The sequence below is a fragment of the Vespula pensylvanica genome, chromosome 10 (genome assembly GCF_014466175.1).
Source record: "Vespula pensylvanica isolate Volc-1 chromosome 10, ASM1446617v1, whole genome shotgun sequence".
NCBI classification, from domain to species: Eukaryota; Metazoa; Arthropoda; class Insecta; order Hymenoptera; family Vespidae; genus Vespula; species Vespula pensylvanica.
This window is the reverse complement of record NC_057694.1, coordinates 1104827-1129579: the sequence shown is the minus strand read 5'-3', so window position 1 is coordinate 1129579 and position 24753 is coordinate 1104827. Positions and strand designations below refer to the sequence as shown.

Sequence of the window (24753 nt, the reverse complement as noted above, 5' to 3'; positions counted from 1 at the left end):
TATATATATATAGATTTATATATATATATACTCTCTATAAAATACGCTTCCAATTGCCCCCAGCAATGTTTATAATAATTATTAATACAACTAATAAATCGTAATGATATTAATGATAATGATAATAGTAGTAATAGCAATAATTGTAAGGATTAACCGCGGTATCGAATGGCTTGGTTCGCAAGACCGAGGCCTGATTTCTTTCTAAATTATGATTCAGATAAGAAGAGGCCTCTGTTTCGTGGACCTTGCCTTAAGCGAATGGGGGTAGGTCGGGGGTTATTTAACGGTTGCGGTTCGGTAGAAAAAGAAAAACTGAAAAACGCGACGGAACAACGATCGAAGCTTCTCGAAAGATTCATTCGCACCGTACATCCATTTTTTTGCAAATTTTTATTCTTTTTTGTATTTTCTTTCGGAAAGAGTGTCGTACTTTTTTTCTCTTTTCTTTCTTTCTTCCTTCCTTCCTTTCTTTCTTTCTTACTTACTTTCCTTCTTTCTTTCTTTCTTTCTTTCCTTCTTTCTTTTTTTTTTCTTTTTTCTTCCTCATACAATGGAGATCGACCGTGTCATGGCCGACGTGTGATGTACAACGAAAAGAGGCTATGTTTTGTCAACAACGCGCGGATATATTCTTTCGGGTACGGTCCCGCTAGGCCGCGTATTTTGGAAATCGGCCGATTTTTCATCCCTTCTATTTTTCTTTCCCTTCTTTTCCTACCCTTTAGTTTCTGCTTTTGTTTTCCTTTCTTACGATCATCTAAGAGCTCCTCCCGTGCTTTACTTTGACCGATTTTTTTCTCCTTCCTTTTTTTTCCATTTCCTTTTGTTTAGTTTTATAGCATATGCTAAAATAAGTACCGATTTTCTCCGCAACGAGCTCCACTCGCTTCGGCTTTGTACCTTTTTTGACTAGAATCGAATTTCGAACGGGAGGCTTTCTGACTCTCTCTCTCTCTCTCTCTCTCTTTCTCTTTCTCTCTTTCTCTCTTTCTCTCTCTCTCTCTCTCTCTTTCCCTCTCTCTTTTTCTTGAATGATTTACGGCGAGCCAGCGGGACCGGAAGTGCGTCGGTGTGTTTGCCCAAAAGGGGACTTCGACCAAACTCAATCGATACCATTAAAGTGGCGTGGGTCCGTTTACCTTGCCAAATCAATCGAAATTTAGAACGATCCGGTCTGAAGATCGTTGTGATTCGTGAAAGGCAGGACAAAGGAACGCCAACGAAATAAACGATAATATGCGCTGTATTACACGGTAACTAACTGTACATAAAAGTTTTCAAAACGTTTAACTCAACGTTCGCATCTTATCGATCGTCGTGGCTTAGGCAAGCCTCCTCCATTCCAATTTATACAAAATATTCGTTCAGTTCTTTATTTCTTCTTTTTTTCTTTTTTCTGTCACAATTATTGCCAATGGTTATCGCGAATTTTTTAGATCTTTGAATCCGAAAAGACGAAAGAAATGTATTTTAATCCGAACTGATTGGAAAGAGATCATTTTTGATTCGTCAAATATTTTCGAAATCTGAAATAGTTGATAATGATGAAAAAAAGAAAAAAGAATACAATAAAAAGAATTCGATCAAAAATCGTTTTGTTGTTGGACGAGGAGACGTGCCCAAAAGGGCGATCACGTAATCGAGACATCGCGAACGAACTTGAAACAACGCGTACGTGTGAAACTGAGGAGGATTGGTGTGTCGAGGGTATGTCATCCTTTCGAGGAATATGAGCGGATGATTTTCAGGTGGCCAGTGGGGGATGGGTGGTGGGGGTTTTATTTTGTGTTGAAAGCAACGCCGTAAGTGAAATAACTCAAGGCTGCACTGGAAAGATCAATTGAAATAACGATAGGATAGAACCTGAACGCGCGTCGCACACTTTTTTCCGATCGTTTATGCTCTCGACGAGAGGGAAACACGTAGGCTACATACGCGAGAGTGAAGTGGCTTGTGCGTTCAGGCACCCTCTTATCCGGGTCCGAGTCCCAAAGTCCTGTACTTTCCTATCCGTAGTGAGTGCCTACGCGATTTATTTAATAAGTAATGAGCGATACTGTGCGATCGCTTGATCCTTACATACTCTTGAGTACGGATGTTTTTGTGTTTCTTGTGTTATTATCTCCCCCTTTGTATCATCGCGTATTCGTGTTTATGTTGTGTGTTACACATTGGATACGTAAATATATCTTTTACGTAACTAAACGTGTATGTATGGATGTGTGCGTGTTTATATATTGTGTGTGTGTATGTATGTATGTATGTATGTACGTACGTACGTACGTACGTATGTATGTATGCAAGTGTATACGTATGCATTCTGCTTAACTGTTAATTAAGTCGACTTGACAAATGGTTACGGTACTGTTATTAATTAATCATATTGATTGGTTAAATATGGCTCCACCGTGCAATCGTCTTTAAACTCGCTTTCTCTCTCTCTCTCTCTCTCTCTCTCTCTCTCTCTCTCTATTTCTCTTTCCTAAACTATCTTCTTTATAAAGTTGTTTCTTTTCTTGTTCTATATCCATCTTACTTCTTTCCCTTCCTTTCCTCTATTGGAGTATACAATGTACACGTTGGCTAAACTACTGACACTTAGTACACTTATTATCATATTTATCTGTTAAATGCTGATTGTATCTCTGATCTCGCGGACGGTGGATGGCGTCGACACGACGGATTCGATAGGACGGGTATATGGGAGGGTATTTCAAAGTATTTTCCTTTCGATCAAAAATTTTCGATCCATCCGTCATTTTGTCAATTTACTGAATCGAATCGAGCTGCTTAGCGAAATTTTTTGGATTAGTAATGACGATGGAGGGTAAGAGGTGAAATTGGCGGGAAGGGAACTGCACGCGAAATGAATCCGGTGTTTCCGGTCGTTCCACTGCACGGTGGTATACGACGATACTGTAGACACTGAAAAAGACCACGTGCTTCCTGTATACTTACTTAGTTAATTGTTTACTGCGGTACACTGTAATTACTGTTCTACCATAACACTACTAATTGTGAGTTATACTTGAAAACGTTCGTTTAATGTAACGGAAAACCCTGACGAAGGCACCCACTCAACGGACGGTTATGTGTCATCATCGATTTCATTTTAGGCCTTATTTATGTTTCATCCGTTTGTTTTTTCTACGTATGTGTTTTTTGTTTTTTTCTTTTTTTTTTTTATACTCTTTCGTTTTTTACGTTCATCGTATGATTGATTGATTGTCCCTAATCGTATTGTTTTGCGATCGGACTCGGTCTTTCACCTCGGATACGAATGGAGAGGGTTCACTAAGGGATACAAGGGAGAAAAAACACATTCTCATTAACGAAAACTTGGAGAATATTTTGAAAAAGAGTATCGCCCGTCACGAAGGCACCGCGTTCGCCAGAATCACGAGACCTTCAGTGACGGACCCACGCGATGGCTCCGAATGCTCGTCATCGTCGAGAATCGCAGTTGTTGTTGGTCGTCCGAATGAAAAGGCAGTTGCCACTCCTTTGGATGTTACTTTTGCTAATATTTTTTTCCCACGCGATATGATACGATTCTTATCCGTCCTGAGTAGTGAGCGAAATTTTTTGTCTTTTTTCTTTTCCTCCTTCTCCTCCTCCTGTTCTTCTTTTTACGCGAAATATATTATTTTCTTTTGGTACATACCAGTATACCTCTGAATTTGATACGTTATCGCTCACCGATCGAGAAATATTATCCGAAAAGTTCGACTTTAAATTTTGTCACACGACATATTAGTCATCAAATTGCATTCGAATTTATTAGATCGTCGTTTTAGATTCTAGTTAAAGTTAGATAAAATCGAAATTATGGACGGACTTGTTCGGTCGTCGACGATATCGAGATTGGAGTCACCGCCTTATAACGACTATGGCTCTTCATTTATATAGTGGACATTGAAACAACTTATTCCGGTTTTTAATCACGGAGGCTCGGTCAAGGTCACCGCGTGAAGACGCGAATGCTGCCGAGGCGCTCGCACTGCTAGACTGTCGGTTTTATCATATGCTGCGCACTTACGATACACACTGCCACGAATATACACATACGTCATTCGCCCTTTTTTTCGATTTGAAATCAGCGATCTCGATCGTACGCGATATTCGTCGTGAGATTATTTCATTAAAAAATTAAAACCCGATCGAAAACAAACCAACGGTTTTTGCTTGTAAAGCCGTACTCGAACAACGGCTCCTACAACGCCGCTGCCACTTCCTAGGTCGTCTTATTTAATAGCGCCTTTCTTCTCCTTCGACTTCTTATTCTTCTTATTCTTCTTCATCTTCATCTTCTCATCGTTTATTTTATTTTATTTTTTATTTTTTTATGACATATGTATACATACATACATACATATACATACATATATATATATATATATATATATATATATATATATATCGTGGAACAGACAGTTCACTAGATTATGCCGAGATGCCGTAAGTCTTTCTCGTGACGATTATCTCTCATTCACATTCTTTTCTTTCTTCCTTTTCTTCCGTCCATTCGTATTTTTGTCCATTGGACTACTTTGCGGCACCTCATTGTCTGTCCATCGTCAGGATCGAAACTCTTCGCTAAGGAGAGTCCGTTCGTATCATTGCCGGGTTTTCTTTCGTCAAGTCCGGGGGACTATGGAGATCGCACGGGATTCCGTGCAAGCTCATTCATCATCGGTTCTGCATCCAAACGTATGCCAAAGGCCGCGAATGTTTTCTTACTGATTCATTTATTTTTCTTTCTATTATTCAAATCATTAGCTTTTTGTATTTTTTTTTGCTTTTTTTTTATTTGATTTTCTTTTTTTTTTTTGTTTGTTTTTCTTTTGCTCGAGCCACCGTGAAGTTTTTTTCATCGGTGATATGGATCCTTTCCACCTAGAAGGACGGTTCGATTCAAATATCCTCCAACGAATCCATTCCAGACGGATCGGTGCGATATTTCGAATTGTCGCATGAAAATATTGATATAGATGTAAATATTGTGCCGAATATATTTGAATTGTTGTATTGCCACATTATGCTATCTTGAAATTATATTTGCTTTTCTTTTTCTTCTTTTGCGTTTAAAACTCACACGAAAAATTTCCTTTTTTAGACAATTTACAAAATCAATTGGCTTTACATATCCGTAGCATGTGTATTTATTATGTGTACGAAGTGTAGATATAGTGTAAGAGTTTGTCGAGCGTGTAATAAGAATGTGTTTATGTGTACAGGGCTCTCCTTACCAATTGCTGTGCGTGTATTTGTGTCCGATGTATTCGGGTAATTGCTCGTGTTCCTCTGTTGCTGTAGTTGTAATCTGTGCCTGTTGTGAATTGTTCCTTGTCGAGAATACCAATTCTACCGCGGGCGTCCCCATTGATTGACGTGGGCGTCGCTCACCCCTTAAACGTCGTTTGCACTGGAGACGTTGCCGCGGATTTTTGCGTTTATTCGTTAGGTCGAGTCGTATTTGTAGTGTGTATGCGCTGGGAGTATGCACCAGCGCATCCGGGCTATGGCAAGTTTTAGATTATTTAAACATTTAGCAAATTTACATGAAAGAGATTAAGATTATGGTTAGGGTCGGTTTTGCAGGGTCTCGCCGCGTAGACTCGTCTCCGATAATTTACATATCTGTCTGTATCTGTCTGTCTCTCTCTCTTTCTCTCTCTCTTCCTTTCTCTTTCTCTCTGTTTCTTTATTTCTTGGCGTGATAATCGGGGTCGTCTCCTTCTCGTTAAGCTAGACTAGAATTAAGTCTGGTCGGCTCGCACAGGGACCGTTTCAACCTTTCGGGTTCGTACGCTCTCCCATTCTATGTTTCTCTCGCTTTTCGAAGATTCGCATTTTATCTACTGGCCCGAGTTTGATAGGTTCAACGGTGATCCCGTGAATGAGTAAACGAGAGAGAAGATCGTTGCCCTTTTTTACGGAAGAGGATGGGGGGGTTTAGAGAGAGCTCCTTATAAACGGGGCGAATACTGCTTGCGAGCGCTGCGCCACCGACCCGCTTATTAGTTACGGGCATATGTAAATCAATATATTTGTAAATTATTTTTTTGTGCTTTTTTTTAGCGGCACGTCGTTCTCCCACCTCTTTTTGAAGAAAAAGGTGAGCGGCGTGACGTGCGCGCTTATTTTTATCATTTATCTGCGCTTATTCCTGCTTCGATTACAGAACATACACTACTAGAGCTATTGTAATGTTGTGTGCTTTTCATTGTGTTTATTTATTTATTTTTTTATTTATTTTTTTTTTAGCTTTTCTTTCGCGTTATTATTATTAGCGTTTATTTATTTATTTATTTTTTATTATTTTTTTTTGCGTTACTTCTTATTATTTTCATTTAATTTAAAATTATGATACAACGTTCGCGGGGCACGGGCCGGCGCCTCGGGAATTCCTCCTTCTCGCGCGGAGATGTGTGTGATTGATATTTTATTATGCTTCTTTTTTTTCTTTCTCACTCGGTCTCTCTATTATTATTTTTTTGGATTTGGTAGAGGGGTATGGAGTAGTGGTAGTGGAGTTGGGAATTAGAGGGTGGATTGAGGGGGTAGGGGCTGTCAGATTCACGGTTGGAAAAGGTTAAGTGGTTAATGGGGAAAATTTCAATTGGCTGCCCCGTTCGAATGTGTGTGTGTGCGCTTTTTCTCTAACTTATATATTTTTTTTATCTTTCATCGTTACTTTTGCATTCGACATGAAAAAGCAACCCTCGGCGCACGGCAGGATGCACCGTTTTTCTTTTTTTTTTTTTTATTATTATTATTATCTTTTTTGTTGAAAAATTCTCGCCTGTCAATCGTTTCATGGGTCCACGGTGCGTGTGCTCGTGTCCATGAAGGATTTCGACGTGGGTGGTTAGAGTGGTATTGTGTTTTTTGTATTGTTGCTGTTGTTGTTCTATTTCTTTTGTGATGGTGATGGTGTTGATAAATGGTACTGCTTTTTTTGATTTTATCGTTCTTCATTTGTTTTCTAACCCTTTTTTTTCTTTTTGGTATCATTTCGAAAGCTTCACAATTTTTCTTTTCTCTTTTTCTCATTTTTCCTTTTTGTTTTGTTTTTTTTTTTCTTTTTTTCATTTTGTTTTTTGTTCTCCTGCACTCTTATCGCATTGTTCTGTGCACCCGTTTTATTTTCTTTTTTTTTCCTTCGTGGATTTTTCTTAGGGACCATAAAAATTAAGATCTTTATTGTTCTCTTTTTGAAATGACTTTTGTAATTGTTGGCATTTGTCGGTCGATGATTTTTCTTTTCTTTCTTTCTTTCTTTCTTTCTGTTTTTGTTTGATTATCATATATATATTTTTGTATGAAAGCGAAGTCATTGAAAAATTTCCGATCGAATCGTATTCTTTCTATCTTTCTCGGATCTTATTTCGGATCGTATTTTTTCTTTTTTTTCTCTTTTCCGTTTTGTTTTATCTAAACCTCAACTTTGTGCCCTCGAAGCTAAGTTCGTTCGCACTCTCGTTCATGCACATTCGTTTCAACCTTTCAACAATTTCGCAACCTTAAGTCATGTTCAAAGAACACAACTTTGCAGTTAAAATGACATCCACAAATCTTTCATGCCGATCAATCCAACGCTCTCTCTCTCTCTCTCTCTCTCTCTTTCTCTCTCTCTCTCTCTCTCTCTCTATCTTTCTTTCTTTGTTTCCCTATAATTAATGAGCCTTCGTTTATGTTTTGATACGTGCACGACAAACGAGATTAAAAAATAATTCACGATCTTCGCTTCGTCCCAAATATAAAACAGCGTTACGTTGTTTCTTTCGTCATTCTATTTAAACGGCCGGTCCGATTATCATTATAGATGGCGAGTAAAACCGAATGTTGGTCCCTAGCCCGAAGTCAGAGAAAAAAAAAATATATATATATATATATAGAATTCTCATCGGTGCCGAGTTGTGCAAGAGTAATATGATAATGCCGAAAGTTGTTGTCGAGTTGGTAATGTTGTTTTAGCATAGCTGTACAATCCATCGCAAGGCTATCTCTGTGTTGTGTGTGTTTGTGTGTATATGTGTGTATCTGTGTGTATGCGTATGTGTGTTACGTTTTAGTATAAGTGTAAGTATATGCATTGGCGCGTGTCGCGCTTGAGAGTATCGGTGTCGAGAAAAAAAAAGAATTTCCCGATCAGCGACGCTCGGCTCGCAGAGCATTCCTCCTAAGATTACCGCAATTTGTTCTAAGACGAGCGTAAGAGGATAATCCGAATAGGAACACTCGTCGACGTCCAGGCGTACACCGACGACGAACAGAAGCTCTGGTTCGATAAAAACGATTATCGTTGGTTGCATGAACGAGGTGTATGCACTCGTCCAGCTTTAGGTATTTACATAGAAACTAACCCTATTTCGCATTATGTACTTCCTTTAAGTTTATCAGTAAATTCTCAGTTTATGCTTGTGATATCAAGGTGTATTTACATACTACTTAATCCGAGGAAAAAACGCCCTGTAACGTAAAAATTCTTTATAATAAGAACGACCAATGATCGACCTGCGATCGCTCAGCGCGAGACTCGGGGAACGAAGTTTACTTTTTATTTTTTTCTTTCTCTTTTTTTATCCTGTTAACTTTCTTTTTTAATTTTTTTCTCCATTCTCGTGGGTGCTCGTTTTTGGACTTCTTTATTTTCTTTTTCTTTTCTTTTTATTTTTTTTTTCTTTTGTTCTCGTTATATGCCGCGCTTTGGTCCATCGAGTTAATTTTGGGGCACGTTTGGTCGAAAAATTTGTTTTCCATTATTTTATATCCTTTAACGAGACGCAAAATTATTTCTTGACCGTGGCGCGAGATCGTCGAAAGTTTCGATACCTCCGGAGTCTCGCGCGCGAGGCGGGTTCGATTGTAAAATGTAGCTTTGACGATGAATCCTTTAGCGATCTTTTCTTTTCTCGTCCCGGATGGTGGAAAAAGCCTGTTTACCCGGCGGCTTTTCTTGGCGCGTGTCTTTTACGTTCAACGAAGATGACGACGTTAGGCTATACTTTCGTAATTGGCGAACAAAGGGACTTGACGGGAACAAGTTCCTTGAAAAGGGAAAATGAGAGAGACACCAAAACCCGACGGTATTTCGTTCTAGATTTAGCACAAAATTAAAATCGATCGGTTTCCTTCTTTGGATGGGTTTTTTTTCCTGTCTCCTCTAACTTTTAATAATTTGTTTTTCTTTTTTTTGTTTTTTTTTTGTTTTTTTTTTTTTTGTTTTTTCTTTTACTTTTATCTTTCACTTTTTCATTCTCGTATCCACGGTGTTAAATTATAGAATATTAATGAATTTCTTTGAGAAATTTGTCGCTCCGAAATGGTTCTTCAGAAAAAAGTTTCATTCTTCGTCAAGGAAACTCGTGAGGATATATATATATTTTTTCATTACGAAATCAAATCGTGGAAGAAACAACGAAAGCGGGAGATATCATTAGGTAGTAAGTTACGAGCCGGTAAAGAACGAAAAGTCTCGTCGAGAATCTCCGAATGGGGGCCAACAACAACAATAACAATAACAATAACAACGCGGTTCGACGTATGTCAAGGGGGAAGGAAAGAGATTATTATATTCGGCACGCTACCATTCGTTTCCGCACTCTACTAGTTCCGCGATTGTCAGTCAAAGAAACGAAGAAGTCGAACGTCTCCTGACAATGAGTCGAATCTTATCGCGCGTCTTTTGTACTTCCGATCCGTCTTAATTTTTAATCAACCCTCTATTCTTTTTTTTTATTACTTTGTCCGAATAATCACCGTTACTGTCGGCATTGATTTTTTAAAAACTTTTCCTTTTGTTTCGTTTTTTTTTTTTTTTTTTGTTCAAGAGAGGGCATCGTTTTCCTTTTATGTTTACTTTTTCGATCTTATTATCGTTATTATTATCTCCCGCTTTCGATCGTTGTTACATCCGCGAATGATTATAATCGTAAAATTCAGTTTCGTTATTTCATCGATTTGGCGCGTAAACCGTCAACATTTCGTTTCGTTTTGTATTTCGTCTTGTATGTCGAAAGAAACCCCATCAAAAGTATGGACGATCCACGATATATTATTTCTTATTCCGTTATTTTTCTTTTTCAAATGGCAAGATATTGGAAACTAGATCGAAAGATTTGTTAATTCGTGATGGTGAAGGTTTAGGTGAATTAACGTGAAAGGTTAAATGGGACTCTAAAGTATGAGTGCTCGCCTTTTGAAAAGGACGAAGGGGTTGACTCGATAGTTTTTTTCCTATAGTTCGCTCCACGGTCAAACGTACGGACTTTCTACGATACACTTTCATCATCCTTTCGTCATCCTCATCTTCGTATTATTTTTTCCTCATCCATTTCTCTTCTTATTCGTCTTTATTTTATTCATTTTTCGTTTTTGTTCAATCTCCTTTCTTCCTAAGTATTGCGAGAACGTAACGGTATATTGCAAGTAAAAGTTCGAAACGACGCAAGTGCTTTACGCGTTCAGATATATTACCCGGAAATAAAAAAATATTTCGCTTATAACGATCACAGGACCTCAGATTACCTGAAGCACGTCATTCTAAAATCTCAAACGCTCCGCTTTTTTTTTTTTTTAATCTTCACGCACTCGTTCTCTTCCTTGATGCTCACGAAGCATTCTCATTTACTCGATTCTAACATTCACACCGCGTGTGCATCCGTGCGTTTACGCGTCGTTTCCAATTTCGTCGCCACATTCATCGATCTCTTTCACTCGTTCTTTCTTTCGTTATTGCTTCTGTCTCTGTTTCTCTTTCATTCTTACATTCGTACTCATTCTCACGAACTCTCATTCGTTCTCTCTTTCTTTCTCTCTCTTTCTCTCTCTCTCTCTCTCTCTCTCTCTTTCAATCATTCTTCGTACTTACATTTTCTCGGCGAAGATTCTCGGAATCGCGTAAAATCGCACAGACGCGCTCGCCTCACTCGCACGAAATTTCTCTTTCGCCTAACTATCCTAGTCTCATAGACCCTATATTCATTATTTATAATATTTATATATATAATATATATATAATATTTAGCATTTAGTTTTTTTTTTTATTTATCTCTTCTGCATCATCATCTCGAGCGTGCTCGCTCACGAAAAACGTTCGTTCGCATTCACGCTCAAATTTTTTTTTTCATTTTAAAATGTGTGTTTTGCGTGCTTTATTCGGGTGACTTTCTACTCTTTCTCTCTCTCTCTTTCTCTCTTTCTTTCATACACTCTCTCTTTCTCGCTCTCTCGCTTTCTCTCTCTCTCTTTCTCTCCCTCTCTTTCTCTCTCTTCGCACCCGTGCACTATTCTTTTCTTTTTTTTTTCTTTTTTGTTTCTCTTCGCTTCTTTCATCATACTCTTCATACTCTGTATGTATATATAATATATATAATATAACTGTTTGTAATAATTATATTTTGTTTGTCCGCTTACGAGCTAATAGTTTTCGTGCTATCACGAGCACAAGTTGCGCGCATTTTTTTTCTTCAAGAGTTTACACAGTACGTATGTGTGTATGTGTGTGTCTATATATATATATATATGTGTGTGTGTGTATATTCATGTGTATCTTATCAGTAACTGTATTTTCAGTATGTGCTTAATGTGTACAGAGTGTGTCCTACCAAATGTCTATACGTGCGTGTGTGGTTACATGCGTGTGATGCGTTCCCCATTTGTCCACGCTATATTAGCGCGTGTATATATATATATGTTTATGTGCCTGTGTGTGTGGTATGTGCGTCTCTGCGTGTGTGTTTATCACTAATGTTCTTTCACACTTGTTTGCATTGTTTTTCGGGAACGCGGCACGCTCGTTGAGAAACACGTTCGGCCCTCCTATTTTCTTTCTTCTCTTCACGGAGTTTCTTTGTGTGTATGCGTGTATATAATATGTGTCTTTCACGTAGCCGTAAGCGTGAATTACGATTACGAGGAGAAGGGCTTATACCCTCGTTCGAGAGAGTGCGACCGATCTTCTCATCGTTTTGTCGACGCACGTATACGTTTACGGCGGTTTCACTCCGACTCTATCTGTTTTCTTTCTATTTTTTCATCTGTGTTCTGTGTGTATCGCGTGTATTCGTCTTCTTAAACGTTACGGGAGATTAAGATTAAGGGAACCTTGAGACTGGCTTGTATGTATACATACATACATAGATACATGTACATACATATGTATATAAATATAAATATATACATATATACACATATATACATATACATATATATATATATATAACGACCGATGTTCGTGAGGACTTTATATATATATACATATATATATATATGTATACGTATATATAAATATATGAATATACATATAGCTCGGTTGTTGAACCGCGAATCGGACTGGAGGATCACTTGTGATCATGTGAATTCTCGTTGCCCGTCGTTATGGCTCTTGTACTAAAAAAAGTCATATAAGTACCGCGTCACACGTCCTCAAGGCGATACGAAACGCGACCGACTGACGAGGAGCGATCGCGTTAGTAAACACAACGAGGACGAGTCGGACGACTACGGTCTTCCATTCATTCATTATGGCACGTTTCGGGTGACGACACAAACTTGTAACGGTGGCGACGCGTACCTGTGATCCCAGAGGATCTTAAAATAGAAGAGGATAGAGTAAGAGTATATATCTCCCATAGTTGCGGAAGAACAATCGGCATTCGCGATTTGAGAAAAGGGTCGGCGGAAGACGACCCGAGAACGTCCATTATTTACACGCGAAAACACCAATAACGTGGCACTCCCTGTTTTTCTTCCTTCTATCTTTCTCTCTGTCTCTCTTCTTTTCTGGTGTCGCGTACACGACGTTCTCGATCGAGATCAATACATTCATTTTCTTTCTTTTTCTTTTTTTTTTTCTTTCCCTTTAGGACCGAAATAGGAACAACGTGTACGACGCGAGGAACATCGTAAAAGTCGGAGGCAAGCGTCGCCACTGTTACGTCGAATCGACACCGTGCAACGGATTAGTCGTATCTACGTCTCTAATATCGTCTCCGATGGATCATTTAAATCGAACGGAGTATCGAGTTTCAATACGGCTAAACAAGTTCGGCTCGTTGATCTCGCGAGAATCGCGAGAACTAACGGAGTCCGGGCGTGTTTTCTTTCTTTCTTTTTTTTTTCCTTTTTTTTTAAGAAACAATCGTCCGGTCCGTCTACGAAGTCTCTTATTTCAAACTTCCGCGCGCTTTTTTCTTTCATATATATTTTTTTCCTTTTCATACTGCTGAGACGTTGAGCGTATTCGTTGATGACCGCACTTGAACGCACCGCATTTTACGCGTTTTCGGCATTACCGAGCATGTCTTCTACTTTCCTCTTGACACCCCGATCCTCTTGATGATGTTGCTGCTGTTGTTGCTGATGCTGGTGATGGCCGATGCCGGACGAGCTCTGCTGCTGATGATTGTTTAAAGGTGTCAAGCGTTCCGATGCTTGTTGTTGATGTTGCTGCTGCTGCTGTTGGTTCATACGCTCGACTTGCTGCAGAGCCGTCTGCTCTTGCGTCCAAGGGGTCCACTCGTCTCAGTAGTAACTGAACTTTCATGGTTGCTGATTGTTCTGTTGATTGACCACCTGCTGGATGGTAAAACTCAAAGCGCGTGGGTCACCGTGAAGCCTCAGGGCTTGCTCTAATCGTTGCTCCTGTAGGCGTAGAGCTTCCCCTGTTGGAGACACATGCAAAGACGTTAATTATTTTTTAACGGATATTGTTTGATTATAAAACGGAAAGATGGTCGTTTTTCTTTCTTTTTTATTCTAACGATTTGGAAAGAATCAAATCCGATTTGTTTCCTTCGTTCTTAATTATTCTTCATTGTGGAAACTCACCGAACTCGGGCGACAAGCTGTCTTGTTGTGACATTTGTTGATTCGCGTGATGTCCTGGTATACCGGAAGTTCCGCCGCCATTATGTTGCGTTAGATGATGTCTCACATCTCCCCCAACCGCTGAACTTGCCGCTGCGGCCGCTGCCTGGGACACCTGATTCAAATCGATGATAGAGTTATTATCGTGCGATTAAAGGTGTTTAACGTGGCCACAACGCGTCTATCTGTCGCTAATACGTGTCTTCGAGTTTAATTCACGTGTAGATTAAGTTACGATCTCGTTTTATCTATGTTCGAATGAAATGTTTATCGTACTAGAATAGGGTAATTGGTCAGAAGAGGAGGCATCGCTTACCGCTAGCCGAAGGGCAGCTTCAGCTTGAGAACGTAACAAAGCTTCCGCTTGATGCATTCTCAAGGCTTGTTCGGGTCCGGTAGCCTGAACACCTTGCTGTTGAGATCCAGCCGATCCTTGAGCACTGCCGCTCATATCTCCGTTGTTACCCATCCTCATGGCTGCCGCTAACGACGCCATGTCTACGGGCGACAAATTCGGCGACACCGAGTTTTGTAGACCTGCGGATAAAGAAGATATTGTCGAACTTTAAAAAGACGTATTTCTGTGATATCATACGTACGAAGTGTGACCACATTAAAATCGCGGGCAGAAGAAGGGGGACAGAAAAATTGTATGCAGTCTTATTATTTCTAAACATGTCTCGTAAAAAGTTGAAAAGCGTCGTCTTAAGATCTCGTTGCGTTACAATTCGAAACATGTATCTAAAGTATTTATTTAACATATAGGTGTACATATTATATATAAATATATATGTACTTTCTTTTCGACATTGGCGAATGGATGGCCAGTGAAAGTTTTATTTCCTTCGAAGGAGTGATCGGACTTGCTATGAACGAGTCTTGGCGTTGATAAAAATGTTCTTACGAAGAAGATAACGATAGAACCTCAGAATATATGTATATGTTATTTTACATAGATACGTTCGCGTACTCGCCGTGCGCAGCAAATTTTTCGACATAGGGTAACGCCGCGATCCGATCGACCGCGTTACGTCGTAAGGCAAGTTCGAGTCGATCGAATCGCGGACTCTTCGCGGAAAAATTTAGCAGGAGGCGAGAACGTGACGAGGCGTAAACCGAAATAAAATGAGATATACGATACGAAGCGTTCGTTGATACGTGTCGTTTATAATACGGCACGTTTAAGAACAGGCGAAGCGATTTCGCTTAGACATAGGTTAGTGTTATTAAGCGTCGCTATTAATTACGTTCGATGGCATGAGAGCCAGTAACGTCGACACGACGACAGCGACGCGGAAAAACATCATTGTAAATCAATCTTTATCGGTATAATTGGAACGGAGCTATCGTTTCTCCTCTCCCGGATGGCGTCGTCTCGCGTTGTCCGATAAACTGTAATAACGCCGTCGACGTCCTTGAAGAAAACGCAAAACTATTGCGTTTGAACGCTATACGTATGTATCATATGTAATATGTATGTGCTCTCGCTCGTTCAGTAATAAAAGAACGTTTCGAACGATTCGAAAAGCGAATCCTGTCCGTTTCTTGGAGTTGTTTTCTCACCCGCTGACACGGCGGCGGCCATGACGGCCATGCGTTGTTGTTGCGATTGCATCTCGTCGTGATATTGTTGCGCGGAACCCGGCTGACTGCCCGCTCTCAACATTTCACTCAGCTTGTTACCGCTGGGTCCTGGCGATGCCATGTTGTTGTTGTTGTTATTGTTGTTGTTGTTCAATAGACCGGTGCCTGCGCAGAAATCTACTCTCGTTAGTATGCTCGTTCAAGACCGCTTGGCTCTTATATCGCTAATAATTCTTTCATTTTATGAATAAACGAAGCGATCGAGCTCTTTCGACGTATATTAATTCGACGTACAACGATGGGACCGTAGCCGTGTCTCGCACTAGATTATATTATTTATGAACGATTACATGCCTTTTGACGTTCATTGAAACTCGTTTGACAAGTAGAATAAAAAAAAAGTTGTATTCAATGTAATGTGCAATATGTAATATCTACGTATAACGTAATAAATAATTTCAGAAAATGCTTTTAATCGATCAAATTAGAGACAAGGAAACTGCAATACACGGATACGGCACCGAGCAATGATCGATTCCTTCAGGGCGCAAAACCAATAGTCGGAGCGTACCAGGTTCACTTCCGGCCGACGATAGCCGTCCGTTTCCACTGCTGCTATCGGAGTGGGCCGACGGCGATGGGCACATCGGTGGTTGCTGCAAATTTTGTGGTCCTCCAGATTGACCTCCCAAAACACCTAGCCCCGCACCTGAACGGTATTCGATCAATGAGAATGCATCGTGTACATCGTCTACCTCGCATAATAATCATTAATATTTCATGTTTAAAGAGAATTCGATTCTTGTTTTATACCTAGACTCGAACTCGCGAGAATTTCCCTTTCTCTCCTATCGGCCGCCGCGCGACTCAACACGTATTGCGCCGCGAACTGATGTTTCGGATCCATCCTCATGTGTTCCATATGACTCAATAAACCTGCGATCAAATGCGAACTTATCGTTAGGCCACGCCTTGTTTATACTTTTTCTCTTTCTTTATTTATTTACTTCTTTCTTTTCCCCATTTCTTTCGAATTCACTTTCGTAAATCGATGGTAAATAAGAAGATGTTACATTAATGCGTAGATCCGTTAGCGCGAAGATCGTATCCGAACTGCCCTTGACTCGCAAAGGATGCACAAGGAATAGACACGAAAAGAATTTTATATATGTTGTGTTATATACGTTGTGAGAGATCGGTTGGGCTTTCGGAACGTTTATCAACGCTGACGGAGATACGGTGTACATTTTTTCTTCGAAACAAAGATGCACTTACCGCTCTCGTGAGTGAAGACCGCTTGACACACCGAGCACGGCCACATTCTGAGACTCGTGCTAAGTTGACTGGTCTCAGGATGGCAGGCTAGATGCTTCCTAAGGCTACCCTCGTTGACGTAGTGCTTTCCGCACACCGGGCACGGGTGGTTGGCCGTCCGTCGCTTCGCTAGGTAAACCCCGGCAACGGAGGTTGTGCAGTCAGCGGAGGGAACAATAGGGCGAGACAATTTCAAGGTCAATGCCAAGCAGGATAAAGCGTCCCAAGGAACGAAAGCATCATCATCATCATCACCACCATCTCATAATCATTATCATCACCATTATTATCATCATCATCATCATCATCATCATCATCATCATCATCATCATCATCATCATCATAATCATCATCATCATCATTATCATAATTATCATCATCATGATCAACATCATTCTCATCGTCGCATCGATTCATTGCCGTCATCGTCATCATCGATATCGCTATGAATCATCACGCGTATTTATATACATATCTCTTTCTCCGTCTCCTCGATCGTTCATCTCGACATCATGTTCTTTCGATAGTTCGCTAACGTCGGCCAACGTGGCCGCGGTCGACTTTGTTCCTTCTTCTTTCTCCTTCATCCCATCTCATCCTCACGCACTCACGTGCACGCGCGTGCACGCACGGCGCTTACGTACGCGTTCCGGGCGACCTCGAAGGCGAAGGGATAGTCCTTGCAGACGCGAATGTCCAAGGATCAGGAGAGCACTGACCTCGGACACGTTGCTCGCTGCCTACCCGTTGAGAATCCCTTTCACGAGCGAGGTCGTCGGACCAAAATCCAAGAAACGCGGACGCGCGCGCGCACGCGAACGCGCATGCGCTCCGATCAAACGACGCGAACGCACAGAGAAAGTCATTAAGATTCCCGTATTTCTTTTTTCCTTTTTTTTTTTTTTTTTTTTTTTTTTTTTCTTTACTTCGCAGTCCCGCAAATCCTTCACGGATTTATTTTTCGAATCGACGATGGAAGAGAAATTTGGAAAATTTCGTTTCGATGATACATTTTCTCTTTTCTTTCTTTCATTGTCCTTTTTTTCTTTTCTTTGTTTTTTTCTTTCTATCTGTATACTTTCCGTGCGCGTTCGCGTTATACAAAGCACTAACGGACACACAAAAAGGCGCGCACAGAGGTCGAACGAGACACCCTCGAAGCACCGAAAGAAGACACATGTGTTTGTATATTAGTTAAGAACCCAAATATTAGTCGGTGAGTGTGCCAAGTGCTACACCCCTCTTCTGCCCAGCGAAATATTACGAAGAAATGACAGGACAACGTATGCATAATTTGCCCGCGCCAAAAGCAATTCCTTTCAGGGGGTGGGGGATAATATGAGGCGTACTTAAAGGCTAAAGACGAACCACCCCTCGTGTCTCGACGAGTGGTTGCTCCACCTCTCTCTTAGCCTTACTTACGGTTTTACGACATCGTTACGCGTATATATTCACTTTTGTCTCTCTCTTTCTCTTTTTTCCTCTTTTTTACTACAATACTATTTCTTTCTCGCTTGCTTTCTCTCTCTTTCTCTTTCTTTCTTTCCTTTTTTCTCTCTTTCTCTCTTTCCCTCCTTTTTTTTCCTCCTCCTCTCTCTCTCTCTGTCTGTCTCTCTATCCCTTCTTCTAACTTTTGACAGTTTTCCACCCCGAAATCGCGTAAGATAAGGTTAGAAGCATCCCTACAAATACCCAGCCGAATTGATCGCAATGTACGCGAAGGAACGAATCTATGAATTTGAAGAAACATCGGTCAATACGAAGTTAACTTTAAAAGGATCAAAAAAAAAGATGAGCTAGTGAAAAAAAAAATAAAAAGAAAGAAAGGAGAGAGAAAGAGAGAAAGAACGGAGGAAGGAAAGAAAGGAAGAAAGAAAGAAAGAAAGAAAGAAAGAAAATAAAACAACAACAAATTCGTTCCTATCGCGGTCAGTGCGAGATGATAGAGTAGAAAGGATAACGTGGTACGTATGTACGAGGAAATTACAGTAAAGAGACGTGCGTGTAAAATAGAAAATATGGAATTATAAAGAGGTCAAATAATTGGGGTGGAACCCGAGGCCTAAAAGGTAGAAGAAGACGACTAGGAGGCAATTAATGAGTAAATATGAGGGAGAAAGAGAGAGACGTAAAGTGAGACGCCATAATCTCGACATTGTTTGTCTGTCGCGTCGTTTCGATACTTACTGGCAACGCCGGAGGCATTTGGATCCTTGTGGGTGTGCTTCATGTGCTCCATCAGAGCTTCGCCACCGAGGAAGAGTTTGTGGCAGACAGGACAGCTGGTTGCGTTCGGGCCGCCGATCAGGGCGGCGTGTTGCTGGAACACAACACGCTGTTGCAACTCCTTTTTTGGGGGGCCGGAAGAAGAAGAACCGGAAGCAGGCACACGCGGCACACCCGGTAGAGAGCCGACCCAGAGAATACCACCACAGAGTTGCGAACCAGAAGCGCAGGACAGGCAGGGCACAGAACAGAACGATTACCGGTAAGAGTTAAGGCACCAATTAACCACCCCCATCACCACAATAATCGCACCATCACCATCGCGCTATATCTATAGGCATTGCGAGAATGTTCGAGTGTCTGGTTTCTAATTGCAATATCTTATTTTATATTTAGTATATAGATCATCGTATAGAGATATTTTGATTTTGACAAAGATCGTACGATCCTACGTCATGTCTTAGGAGAGCGTAAAGGAGAACGAATGATAGCCGGACCAACGATTTACCGTTACTTGGTAGTACTTACTCGCCGCGAGGAAGATTCTCCATCTTCCGTCTGATCGTAATTACGTGGCATTCGTAAAGCTGATTTCATGGTAATTCTTTTAAAATCGAATAATTTCTTTCTTGGTTTAAAGATAACGTTACACAATGATCCTTTCTTTTTCTTTCTCTTTTTTGTTTTCTTTTTTTTTCTCCTTATTCCTCTCGTTACGATATTACGCCTATGTAGAGCAATTTGTGTTACGATTATTTCTCTCTCGCAAATGGAAAAGAGCGCGATTTGAAAAGTTAAGAAAAGAAAGTTATTTACAAAAGCAAACTGAATGAAAATTATTACTGCATACCAGACTGTCGAACGTTAACGAAGCGTGGGGCTTGGAGAACGATCGGAGTATGGCTCCATTCGTAATCAGGACTTTTATCTAATCTCTTTGCTATTATTCGTCTTCGATGTGCACGTGCATTTATAATTATAATATACACATATACATCTATGTATGGTAGTCAATACGGAAATTGCGAAAACAAAGGAACCACTCTTGTCGACGGTGACGCTCCGATCGACCTCACTGAACCTCACCGATGAACGGTACGGATGGAAAAAGCGTTAAAATCTAACACCTACGATTTATCGATAGTTTTCTATCAACATGACCATCGTCAGAATGTCGCAAGAGTCACTAACTTCTTCTGGAACATCCATTATTACCGTTTATATTCTTATCTATTCGCTAACTATTATCGCGGCTTCTCACGATGGGCCATGTTATTAATTTATTATTAATAACATTAATGACAAAATGAATGAAATTCGACGTCCTCACTATCAGGCAATGCATTTCTTATACGCGGCCTCGTATTAAAGAAACGGTTTCGCGGTAGTATCATTCTTATTTTCCCCTTCTTTTCTCATCTCTTTCTATATTTCTCTCTCTCTCTCTCTCTCTCTCTCTCTCTCTCTCTCTCTTTCTTTCTTTCTCTTGCATATACGAAGGTCAGTTACACTCACACGAGGCGGTAGGGGGGTACGCGCCCGAGGAAAAACATGGCGGCCAACCTTGTACGAAAGACTGCTTAAAGCGGAGGGAGAAAAGAGAAAGAAGAAGAAGAAGAATAATGCAGCCAAAGGAGGAGGCGGACAGGAAAGGCTAAAACGAGACAAGACGGCAATGACCCGAAACTTTTGGCGGAGTCTCACCATCTCGTTTCTTTTTTCCTCCCTTCCTCCCTTCCTTCCTTCTTTTCTTTCTTTCTTCCATCCTTCCTTCCTTCCTTCCTTCCCTCTTTTTTCTAACATATTGTTCTTCATTGTTTCAATCTTTTTGTAAAAGAAGACTTTAGAAAAAACGTCTATTCCCTATCTTCACTCTATTCTCGGATCTTACTTAGAAAGAGGAATACAGATTGTTTATTCGATAAAACGAATTTGAAAATTTTTGGATCGTCGAAATGACGAGAAGATCGAACTAATTCTAAAATATAGTCCTCGACAAGAGATTCCATTAGTTAACTGAGAAGATGCGATTATTTTCTCCCTGATTTATGCTAATTCGATAATACAATACGATAACGATTATCATTTGATCTCTCGATTAAGAAGATACGTTCGATTCGTGATTCTAATTATCATTAATTCGAAGGAAATAGAATATAATTAGGTACAAGCATCATATATCTGGTATGATATATGTATTATCGTAAGAATTCGTTTAGAAATGCAAAAGAAAAGAGACCTTTGTGGTTAGGTAGTTAGGTAGTAGGATCCGTCGGGCCGTGTTTTCGATCCCGGACCTAGGTTAAACCCGGACGAACAAGTGGATGAGAAGAAAAGAAGTAAGAGGTCGACGCCAGGAGCATCTAAAACGGGACCGAACGGCAATGACCTTAATGTTTCGGGGGCCTCCTTTCTTTTTCATCTCTTGGAGCTGTCCTTTTTCTATCCCCACTCCTTCTCAATTCTTTTCATTTTATTTTCATCGTCGTAGTCGTCGTCGTCGTCGTCGTCATCATCGTCTCCACCTCTTTCTCCTCCTTCTGTAGTTTTATCTTTTTTCAGTACGTTCTTTGGCGAGTCTTCTTGTCTCCTTTCTTTCTTTTTTTTCCCGGACCTAAGGCAACTTCTATCGTCTTGTGAAGGAGACCAGAGAAAGAGAAAAAGAAGAGGTTGACGAAGAAGAAGATGAAGAAGAAGATGAAGAAGAAGCAGAAGAAGAAGAGGAGAAGGAAGAAGAGGAGGAAAAAGAAGAAGAAGAAGGAAGAGGAGAAAGAGGAGGAGGAGGAGGAGGAGGAGGAGGAGGAGGAAGAGGAGGACTACTGCGACGCTGGCCACCGCCGCCGCCGCCGCCGACGCTGGAGCTGCCGCATGCAAGTTATTCTCGGAGGGAGGCTGCGGTCCGTAGGTTCGACGCCCCGACCTGGCCCAACTGGAAAAAACCGGTTTCTTCGCTCGTGCTCTTCCTTTTTTGCCTGCATCCTCGCTTTTTGCGCCGCTCTCGAGTGCCTCGACTTCTATCTTTTTCTCTCTCTCTCTCTCTCTTTTCCTCCCACCCTCCCTCCTTTTCCCTCTCTCTTTCTCTCTCTCTCTCTCTCTTTCTCTTCTGCCGTTTCTTTCTCCTCTTCTTCTTCTTCTTCGTTCCTGCCACACAGCATCTCGCCTCTCTTCATCCTTTTCTTTCGATTCCACTTCATCCTCCGTCCCACACCTCCTTCTCAAGACTGCTTTTTTCTTTTTCTTACTCTTCTTCTTCTTCTTCTTCTTCTTCTTCTTCTTCTTCTTATCCTCCTTCTCTTCCTTCTTCTACGAGATCTCGCTTCATCGTTTTTTTTCCAGCATCAGACTGAGCGAAGCCCAACGTAGCGTGGGCGAATACTCCGAAGGAGTTTATGATTCGCCGTGACCAGATTCATCTTTCTCTTTCTCTATCTTTCTATATCTTTCTCCTGGGCAGTTTATTGGCTGGCCGTTCTGTTAAACCGAAACTAGTATCTCTAATTCAATAGTTAACCTGGGCGCCTTACGATTTCTCCTTTTGGAATCGATGAAATCAAGTGTCCTCCTTGGTATAAATTTCACAGTGACCGTGTCATAAAACTCGAAGGAAGTTTTCAGCTCAGCAACTCGACGATTTTGCTCGGTAATAATTTATCAATCTTTTTCTCTCTAGCTATCTATCTCTTTCTCTCTCGTTCTCGTTCAATTATTCTTTTTGAATTATCGAGTTTCCGTTCCTACAGACGAGAAAGATTTCGCTCAAAGATTATCGCTTCGCCTCGAATTCTTTGAGGCCCGATGCCTAGGGGTCCGGGCCAGGGAGTGGCATAAAAAGGAAGTGGGTGTGAGCACACGCGTAGCGGTGCGTGACGCTTAGCTCGATGTAGCCATTTTGTGTTCTGCGTAGAAGGGACCGTCTTTGATCAACCGGTTGCGTTCTTTTTTTTTTTGTTCCTTCTCTTTTATTTCTCTTTCCCTTTTTCTTTTTCTTCTTTTTTACTTTTTATTTATTGAAAACTTTGCGACACCTTCGGATCATCGAAAAAAGATAAGCCCTCATTTTCTTCTTATCGCTTCAGACAACACGACATCTGTCTCGGCTATTCCAGTTTCATTCGCTTCTCATTTTCTTTATCTTTTCTTTCCTTTTCTTCTTCTTTTTCTTTCTCTCTATCTTTCTCTTCCCCCTTTGCTGTACCAATCGATTCTTTCTTCCTTTTCTAATCTTTTCTTTCTTCTTCTTTTTCTTTTAATCAAGCGTTACTTCTACTATACTCGCGTCAAACGCCTTATTTATTTTATTTCATCGAATTATTATCATCATCGGGAAGCATAGAAAAAAAATATAAACTCGTCGAACTTATACGACGTATAATCGTTTTAATGCCAACGAGCGCGATCGCGCTGTGTCACGTTTCATGTCAAAAACTGTCAGAGCATCGGGCAGCGTTGCGCAATTGACGGTGCGCGATCGTTTCTATCGACGTGTGTTAAAACAAGTCATATATTAAATCGTTGCTTTGGAATTTTTCGATGCGATTCAATCGGAACGAGCGTTATCGCGTAGGTTTTCGTTTTTCCAAAAGATATTATCAAAAACACTCGGTTTATGAACAGTTCAAAGACAATACAAGGGATTCATTCTTTTTTTTTATTTCTTTTCTCTTTTTTGCCTTTCTTTCGACCTGTAAAACTTTCAGCAACGTTTGATTAAGCCGGATAGAAATAAAATTACGTTCGGTATATCGGACCTTGTGTAGTGGGTGAATAAGTAATTGATCAAAAAAAAAAAGAGAGAAAAAATGAAAAGAAATAAAGAAAAAAGAAGAAAAGGGAACGAAAAGTATTAATGAGAAATAATAAAAATCGAAGCTCGAGTTGAGTCAATTCGCGGCGATTCTCTTTTCATCGGACGCGCCGATAAAGAGCCAAGGCCGTTCTCGTGGCGCGCAATTCTTTTCTCGTTGTTGTTCCTTCTTTTTCTCTGTCTCCTTTCCTTGGCTTTTTTAGTCGCACTCGCGAGGTCGCGAGCCTCGCCAGCAGACAACCTTCGCACGATTCTTCGACTCCGCTGCGCTCGAACGGAGCCTGCGAAAGATATTCTTTCGATCGCATCTCTTTTCCTTCCTCGCCCTTCTTTTTTTTATTTTGTGTTATCACTCTTTTTTCTTCACTCTCTTCTTCTTTCTCTCTCTCTCTCTCTCTCTTCTTTCTACTATTGCTCAATGAGTTCTTTTAAATAAATTGTAGAATCGATAAGTGAAATAAATATTTTTCATTTCCATTCTTTCTTTTCCCTTTCACGAGATTATGAATGATTCGTATAGCATGTCATCGAGGAAATCGTAATTAAATATAATTCATAATCTTTTCGATGATTAATCTTTCTTTCTCTCTTATTCTCTCTCTCTCTCTCTCTCTCTCTCTCTCTCTCTCTCTCTCTCTCTCTCTCTCTCCTTTTCACTTTGTTACTGAGCACATTTGACGTGTGCCGCGTGCGATTGCGCCGATGGATATTCCTGTCAAACTTTGCAATTTCACATCATACGTACATACATATGTACATATGTATATATTTATATATATATATATGTGTGTGTGTGTGTGTGTGTGTATAGACTTCGGGAGTATAACGAAAATGGCATGGAATCGAGAAACCTGCATATTTTAAGTTTATCGATAGCGTGCTCGTTTCGATTACACGCATAACACTTATTCCTAGAATAACGATAAATTAGGACGATGAAAATTATA

At 40.5% G+C, this 24753-nt stretch overlaps 2 protein-coding genes across 12 annotated transcripts in view; both read right to left on the bottom strand.

The window, feature by feature from the left end:
• Positions 1 to 5248: 5248 nt before the first annotated feature.
• Positions 5249 to 13479, bottom strand: LOC122632339 (uncharacterized protein DDB_G0285291-like). Its single transcript, XM_043819029.1, has 2 exons — positions 13289 to 13479; positions 5249 to 5522 (listed from the first exon to the last, which is right to left on the bottom strand). The coding sequence occupies exons 1-2, from the start codon at positions 13477 to 13479 to the stop codon at positions 5249 to 5251; spliced, it is 465 nt and encodes a 154-aa protein (XP_043674964.1).
• The window catches only part of LOC122632247 (zinc finger protein rotund), an 83654-nt gene continuing 65943 nt past the window's right edge, over positions 7043 to 24753 (bottom strand). For 4 of the 11 annotated variants that reach the window (XM_043818835.1, XM_043818845.1, XM_043818844.1 and 1 more), the window contains exons 5-12: positions 18964 to 19123; positions 16738 to 17037; positions 16276 to 16398; positions 16034 to 16171; positions 15442 to 15639; positions 14195 to 14415; positions 13840 to 13993; positions 7043 to 13673 (exon numbers count right to left, since the gene is read on the bottom strand). In XM_043818835.1, the coding sequence (XP_043674770.1) occupies positions 13552 to 13673; positions 13840 to 13993; positions 14195 to 14415; positions 15442 to 15639; positions 16034 to 16171; positions 16276 to 16398; positions 16738 to 17037; positions 18964 to 19123 (1416 nt within the window). In that variant the 3' untranslated portion in view covers positions 7043 to 13551. The remainder of the gene's footprint in view (positions 13674 to 13839; positions 13994 to 14194; positions 14416 to 15441; positions 15640 to 16033; positions 16172 to 16275; positions 16399 to 16737; positions 17038 to 18963; positions 19124 to 24753) is intronic. The other 7 variants (XM_043818837.1, XM_043818838.1, XM_043818836.1 and 4 more) reach the window with 6 other exon arrangements.